This window comes from Triticum aestivum, chromosome 3A (genome assembly GCF_018294505.1).
Source record: "Triticum aestivum cultivar Chinese Spring chromosome 3A, IWGSC CS RefSeq v2.1, whole genome shotgun sequence".
Classification (NCBI taxonomy): Eukaryota; Viridiplantae; Streptophyta; class Magnoliopsida; order Poales; family Poaceae; genus Triticum; species Triticum aestivum.
In genome coordinates, this window is record NC_057800.1 from 503,149,691 (window position 1) to 503,157,998 (window position 8,308).

Genomic DNA, 8,308 nt, shown 5'->3' on the forward strand with positions numbered 1-8,308 from the left:
CTTCCCTGGTTGCTCTGGCAAGAGAGAGAGGTCGTCCACACCATAGTCGTACTGGGTAGCAGCGACATCGGTCTCGGTGTCTAGCGAGAGAAGAGGGGGAAGAAACAATAAATATAATGCAAACAGATGCATAGCGATGCATGACATGACAAGTATTGGCGCTAGGGTTGCCCTAACGCGGTACGAGGTGGTACCGGTGAAGGGGGGAAACATCCGGGAAAGTATTCCCGGTGTTTCGCATTTTCGGACAGATGGACCGAAGGGGGAAAGTTGCGTGTTTGCTATGCTAGGGATGCGTGGCGGACGAACGGGCTGCATATCCGGAATCATCTTGTCGTTCTAAGCGACTTTCATGTACAAAGTATTTTCATCCGAGCTACGGATTATTTTCTATGATGTTTCAAAGATTTAAACATTTTCTAAATTTATTTAAATTCAAAAATAAACAACAAATTGCTACGGGTACCCAGCTCTGTGTACACAAAAGTGCACACAGAGGATGACAAGTGGGCCAGGGGGACCCAGTTGACAAGTCAACGTTTGACTGGTCAACAGGGGCGCGGTGCCCCCTGTCATAGACTCACCTAACTAACTATAGATTGAACAATTAGTTAATTAAGTTAACTAACTTTTAAATTAACTAATTAATTTATAATTATTATTTTAATCTCCTTTTTTGGATGACAGTGGCATGGGGCCCCTGGGCAGTGGCCCAGAGCCACCGGGCGGGCACTATAGGGTGCGGGCGCCCGCGCACCCGAATAGGGGCGACAGCGAGCGCCGGAGGGGTTCGTGGCCACGACGCAGTCGGGGGAGAGCGCCGGCCGTGGCGAGGAAGCCGGCCAGCGAGCAGAGGGGGGAGCGGGTCGCGGCCAAAGCGCAAGTGGCGAGCGCGGTGGGGGGCAGCCGGGCGGCGCACGCGGGCGCAGGGGACGGGCGCGGCAGACGGCGGCGGGGCCTTGTGGCGGGGAGGGAGACGGCAGGCGACAGTAGAAGTTCAGCAGACAGCAGCATATGGCAGCAGCAGAAGGGGCAGCAGGGGGCACGACCAGGAGTGGTGGGGGCGAGAACGGGGCGGCCGGGAGGCACGGGAGCACAACCACGAACTATGAGCGCGCCGGGAGCAGAGCTTCGGCTATGGCAAATGCTGACGAGCACAGGGACGATGGTAAAACGATACGGATTGAAGGGACAAGCGCAGGAATCGGTCGAGGGGCTCACCCGGTGCTCGTGGACGAGGTAGGGAGGTCGGGGGAGCTCGGGAGGCGGCGAATCCGACGACGAACGGCGGCGGCCGTGACCAGGAAGATGACCAGATGGCGAGGATTCATCGCGGCTCCAGTCGAACGAGTGCCCGTAGTTGACGTAGTCGACAACGGGGAAGCCGGTGGGCACTAGTAGGAGGTGCAGGAGGCTCGGTGGCTGCGGGATCGATGATGACAAGGCCACGGCGGGGTCAGGGAGCCTCGAACTGACGAACGTGAGTGAGAGGGAGGGAGGAACAAGGGCTAGGGTCACTAGGGGAGAGAGGGGGGACTCGGGGCTTGCTCTTATGCATCCCCTCGACCGTCGGATGATCGACAGCAACGGCACCGACGGCCATGGTGGGGTGGATGTGCGCCACGTGCATGTCTCTGCCTCCTTCTCTGTACAGGGGAAGGGGAAAGGCATGTGCTGGGCTTGGCTGTTAACTATAGTAGTTGGGCCAAAGTGCACGGTAGCACTTTGCCTATCTGTTACTTCTCTCTTTCCTTTTTGTTAGTTTATTTATCCCCTATTTTGTATTAATTTTTGGCACTAAAAGATTTTAGTTAAAGTTGAAACTTCTCACATAATTTACTCCCGATATTTTGGTGCTGCCCAAAAAGTTTGAGGTTAACTAGAAATGTTTGAAATTAGGTTTATATTAAAATAGGCATAATAAGTGCTTCTTGGCCACTTTAAATATTTCTAGGGGCAATTAAAAATCCATTACATGTTCGTTTCTACATGTTAATTACTTAGTGAATATTTTCAACCCATCGAACATTTTAATTTGATAGTATAAAGAATAAGAATTTGACTTGTTATTTGCAATTTGAATTTTGAATCGGTTTTTTGAACTAACGAGAGATTAGCAACAGTAACGGAGGTGACGTGGTATCATTAGCAGAGTTTCACTGTAGTTTAGTTATCCGAGCGTCACAATTCTCCTCCACTACAAGAAATCTCGTCCCAAGATTTAAGAGGGGAAGTGACAGGGAAGGGATTTGGTTATGAAATTCTAACGAGTGTTCTCGGTCTTGGTTGCTCTTCCTGAAGTAGTTGATCCTCCTCGTTGATGTCTTTATTTCTCTGCTTCAGGTCATCATGGTGAAGTCGGCATCCTTTCCTCGGAAACTCCATCGTACTTACGAAGGAATAAAGGGGGAGTATACCGGGAGAATGGACCTTGGCAACGTTGACTATCTGGTCGATAACAACGAGGAAGGTGGCGGGAGGTAACTCTCGAATTGAAACTAAAAAAATATCGAGAGCAAAGCAAGGAGATATCATGGGAAGTTTCAAGCGGGCATGCATTCGTTCAATGCCTGAAACAAAGTCTGAAAGGGGTTCAGAGCAACGAAAATAAGTATTGTGTCTGATACCAGAATAGATCATCTGTAGGACGGTGACTCGTGAATTACATACGAAGTTAAGTGCAAAAGATACAACCTTGGGAACAGGGATGTATAGAAGAGTCAGGTTTCGATCCTGTGGAACTGTGGGTTATGGGCCCACATGTGTGTTAAAAGTAGGAAGGGCGGTGACGTCTTGCACGATTATGTACGCAAGTCATGTCAGAGGGTAGCCGGTCAATTATGTCGGCAACAACATCGGTACCAAGGGCGAGGGATGAAGAGAACCATTTTCCTGCTCGTTGAAATGAGGCGGACCAATAGGCAAGGTTCCCGTCCATCGGTGGTTACCGGAATGTCATCAACAATAGTAACAAGGTCTTACTGACAGAGTTGTACACCGAGGTGTTTGCACAAGCAGTGAATTATTACTGCTTATATCATATAGATCATAGAAAGGGTTTAAACAAACCAATGGAAAGGAAAAGTGTTTATCAGATTTAATTAGAACAATGGAAAGAAAAATGTGCTTAGACATATATTTCAAGTGTATATCCTTCCCAAGGACAAGCAGAGCATGATATCCATGACCGGATATAATGTAGAAAACTCTTTAGGTAAGGTGAGAGAAATTTAATGATAATAACCATACAAGGGTGTTTGGGTAATTGAGCAGGAAACATTTAGCATTTGGCTTCAAATGTTCTTGTTGAAAATCGGAGGACCATAGACAAGCTTCGAGATATCATTGACATGGTCATTGGGTAAAGATCAGACTTGGATACACAAGGATCCATCCGGAACAACTCATAGAATAAGTCTTACAAATTACTCATGGAAGAATAACTAACCTTGCTAGAAAGTAAACTATAACAATAGGCCCTCCGGGCAGGTGTGTTAGGATGACATCACCTTATCGGGTTAAAGACCAATGTTATAACTCTTGGAAATATGTTCCAACCATCATACCTGACCGAGATTCAGGTCCGATTGGTGTCAGGATACTTCAGACTCAAGATGCCTGAGAAAGAAGAGGTGCAACACAATTGACGTGATGACATTGTAAGATTTTTGGGAAATGAACTATGGAAGCAAGTTCCAAATCATGAGTTCATCATTAACCCAAGGAGAGGATGAGGGGGTGGCTGATGAACTCAGCGACAATTCGTTGAGATTTTCAAAAGATGGATTCCTACCAGTATTCGAACAAGGAGATAAAATTTGTCAAATCAAATGATGTAATGAGGTATGCTCGAGGAAAACATGCATAGTTAATCATTAATTGAAAGGTGCACCCGAAATATGGGCTTAGGTAGCATGATCTCAACGTATAACACACAACACAAACAAGTTTGTGTTGAACAAAAGACAATAAAGTGCTTGATGATAACACGAATCTTCGAGGGGCAAGGATGGTATTGCCCATCAAGAATTCGATATATATCTTGGAAGAGCTTAGGATGTTGATGATGATCACGACACAGTTGTCGAGAGATTTCATGAAGATGTAATCGGTCGACGATGCCATCAAGTCAAATGATGATGAAGTGAAAAGTTATGGGAACCAAGGGTACGACATAAACTCGAAATCAAGTTTGATGTACGAGGAGAAATGATATGACGAGGAAGTTCGACGTAAGATTAGGTCATCGTTGAAAATTTGCTCCAAGAAGAAGGGCCAGGTAGCATAGTTTAAAATTTTGCACGAGAATGATATAGCCGAGCAGGCTAGGAATGACGTGATCGAGTTCAAACTCATAAGTAATGAAGGTTACCAAGAGTTGTTTAACCGCGGTGCGGACTCGATTCAGTTATCGGTGTCTTTGAGTGTTTAACAACTCAGAGCCCGTGAAAAATTGGAATCAGTGAGAATGTAGTACTTGAAGAAGAACTCATAAGAAGTTATGCAGTTTTGTGTTAATCTCGAGCTACCATGGGGTAATACTCGGCGACAGATCAAAGTAGAGGTTGGGCTGGGGTATTGACTTGCAAAAGACAAGTGCTTTAACTTGTCCAAGAAATCGGATCAAAGAGAAAATATGGTCGGAACCACGATTGCATAGGATCAATTCACAGATACCAGATGATATTATAGCTTCTATGGTAGGATCTACATCGTGTCCATGGGCATGAACACAAAGTTCAAGGTCGACTCCCACTTCTTCAATGTACAAACTTCCATTCACCTCTCGCTTTTTCGAAAATGACAATAGTGTTGAAATTTTTTTACCTGGTGAAATACCAGATAAGTATGACACGTGAAATCTTTCGGGATCACGCAGATTAAGGAAGGCATAGGTTCAACCCATAGGGGCTCCTTAGAAACATATACCACAAGTTTCGAGAGTAAATATCTCCAGCTCAAAAGCAGAGCATGGTTGGGCCAATTAGAGAATAGGATTTACCAATGGCAATATATATCAGCGAAAGAACTTCCAAAGTGATTGAATATGAAGGACGTTGCCGGATAAAATCTAGCAAAGGATCTGATGGTCCTCAAGGGATCTGATGTAAGCATCGGTACTCAACCAGAGGAAGAAAGAATGCAAGGAGATCGGATTATAGAAACAACTGACTAACTCAAAGCTCAAATGCAAAAGAATTATGAATTCCAAGACAAGGGATCAGAAGCAATGCTCTGATTAGGGATGGATAAGTGGAATAGCCTTAGGGTTACAATCGACAGCAATTTGATTGGCCGAGATCCAGCTCATGTTTAAAATGACGCCTGAGCCAGGAGGATGAATTCTAGGATTCGACTGAGGAATGCGAGCATCCTCAACATATTGAATCAACGGACTTAAAATAATAAAGACAAGGGGTGTCAATAAGATTACGAGACTTATGGGATTAACCATAATGCAAGCAAGCAAGAATTTCAAGATCAATAGGCTGCTCAAGAGTTTCGAGACATCGAATGGTATTTCGAAGACTTTCGTGAAATACATAAATCAACTGGGGATGGGTGGATACTCGGTAAGTGCGAGGAATTATCCGTAGGGGTATTCAGGTGACAAGGAACTGCAAGGCAGTAAGCTCAAAGGATTCTCGGAATAACGGAGAGCAGTTCAGGGCATCTTGTAATAACAAGATCAATGGGATTGAATGTAAGAATGGCAGGTGTATGCAGTTATCAATAGGGATATAATAGTGGTAGGGAATTTGCAAAGGCGGTGGGTACGAGTGTCTTGGGAGAACATCGTAGAGTAACCTCGGAATCTTCTGGTGCAGCAGACGATCATCGGTAATAAGGTGCTCTCCGGATGAAAGTGATCACGAGATCCTAATGTTAGAGTTAGCAAAATCATTTAACCCGAATAGAAGAGAGATCAGAGTCCCAGAGTATAGACGAGGACTAAAGATCCTATTACCACCCAAATGGCGACGTGTGCCCGTAAGGCACACAACCACGTTAGTAAAAGTTTTTGTAATGTCTAGAATCAACTTCGGCCAAGGGGTGTGGAAGGGGGATTCCTACAGGCAGTCAGCTCTGATACCAACTTGTGACGCCCCCAATTTGACCGTACACTAATCATACACGCAAACGTGTACGATCAAGATCAGGGACTCACGGGAAGATATCACAACACAACTCTAAAAATAAAATATGTCATACAAGCATCATAATACAAGCCAGGGGCCTCGAGGGCTCGAATACAAGTGCTCGATCATAGACGAGTTAGCGGAAGCAACAATATCTGAGTACAGACATAAGTTAAACAAGTTTGCCTTAAGAAGGCTAGCACAAACTGGGATACAGATCGAAAGAGGTGCAGGCCTCCTGCCTGGGATCCTCCTAAACTACTCCTGGTCATCGTTAGCGGCTGCACGTAGTAGAAGGCACCTCCGGTGTAGTAGGAGTCGTCGTCAATGGTGGCGTCTGGATCCTGGGCTCCGGCATCTGGTTGCGGTAACCAGGTAGAAGAGAAAGGGGGAAAAGAGGAAGAAAGGCAACCGTGAGTACTCATCCTAAGTACTCGCAAGCAAGGAGCTACACTACATATGCATGGGTATATGTGTAAAGGGCCATACCGGTGGACTGAACTGCAGAATGCCAGAATAATAGGGGGATAACTAATCTTGTCGAAGACTACGCTTCTGGCAGCCTCTGTCTTGCAGCATGTAGAAGAGAGTATACTGAAGTCCTCCAAGTAGCATCACATAGCATAATCCTAACCGATTATCCTCCCCTCATCGCCCTGTGAGAGAGCGACCACCGGTTGTATCTGGCACTTGGAAGGGGAAAGGCCTGTGCTGGGCTTGGCTGTTAACTATAGTAGTTGGGCCAAAGTGCATAGTAGCACTTTGCCTATCCGCTACTTCTCTCTTTCCTTTTTGTTAGTTTATTTATCCCCTATTTTGTATTAATTTTTGGCACAAAAGGATTTTAGTTAAAGTTGAAACTTCTCATATAATTTACTCTTGATATTTTGGTGCTTCCCAAAAAGTTTGAGGTTAACTAGAAATGTTTGAAATTAAGTTTATATTAAAATAGGCATAATAAGTGCTTCTTGGCCACTTTAAATATTTCTAGGGGCAATTAAAAATACATTACATGTTTGTTTCTACATGTTAATTACTTAGTGAATATTTTCAACCCATCGAACATTTTAATTTGACAATATAAAGAATAAGAATTTGACTTGTTATTTGCAATTTGAATTTTGAACCGGTTTTTTGAACTAACGAGAGATTAGCAACAGTAACGGAGGTGACGTGGTATCATTAGCAGAGTTTCACTATAGTATAGTTATCCGGGCGTCACACTTAAATAAACCATTAATTAACAATCTCACATCTGTCATGGATACACTCACCCAATCCACGTCTACTAGCATAGCATGGCATAATAAGCAAACGTAAGAGTAACTCCCAAAGGTTTGATAATAAATAGGTAATAGGTTCTACCTCAACTACTTCCCAAACCCACAATTTAATTAGATCCTAATCATGCAACGTGTGAGGATTGGTCTAATGCAATAAAGCTGGGTAGTAGGAGATATGATCAAAGTGTTACTTGCCTTGCAGATGATCCAGGAAACCTAGCGATTCGAAGTAGCAAGCGGCGCACTCTGGGTACTCTATCGCAAACAACAAGCATACAATAAGTACTCAACTAATGCACAGGTAAAACACAAACAAAAGATCTAACCAGAAAGTTCAACTTAAGAACTCCGGTTGGCAAAAAGAATCAAAACAAACGAAGCAACGAAGACAAACGGCAAAAGAAACAAGCTTCATTTACTATTCTGGATCTAGGGCAATTTTTACTGTGGCAAAAACTTGTTTGAGTTGGTTAAACGGAAAGAGGGTTTCGAGACGAAACTCCAGGCGCTTGAATCACCTGATTCCGATAAACGAGCGAAAAGTTAAACTAGAACGAACATCGGATCAAAGATCGCGATCGGAAAAGCCGCAGATTTAATCCGAGAAAAAGAAAAACGACGAACAGTTAACGAACGAACGTTCATTAACAGAAACTAAACGAAAAATGCGTTCGTTAAAACGAACAGACGAATGGGCGCTCGCTAAATAAATAAACCGGAAAAAACCGATCTATTTATTTAAAAAAAATGAAAACAAGGGTTTTAAAAAAATCGAATTGGCTTTTTCTCAAAAACTGGCCGGCGGCTACCTCGGCGGCAGCGGCGGCTCTCCGGCGGGGCTCCGGCAGGGCGGCGGTTGGCGCGAGGCGGCAGGGCGGCTCCGGG

General features: G+C 44.5%; 1 protein-coding gene across 1 annotated transcript in view; it reads right to left on the reverse strand.

Moving 5' to 3' along the window:
- Positions 1–1,671, reverse strand: part of LOC123056962 (uncharacterized) — a 3,141-nt gene extending 1,470 nt beyond the window's left edge. Inside the window, exon 1 of the mRNA XM_044480166.1 lies at positions 1,222–1,671. Coding sequence (XP_044336101.1) covers positions 1,222–1,671 — 450 coding nt within the window. The remainder of the gene's footprint in view (positions 1–1,221) is intronic.
- Positions 1,672–8,308: the final 6,637 nt, after the last annotated feature.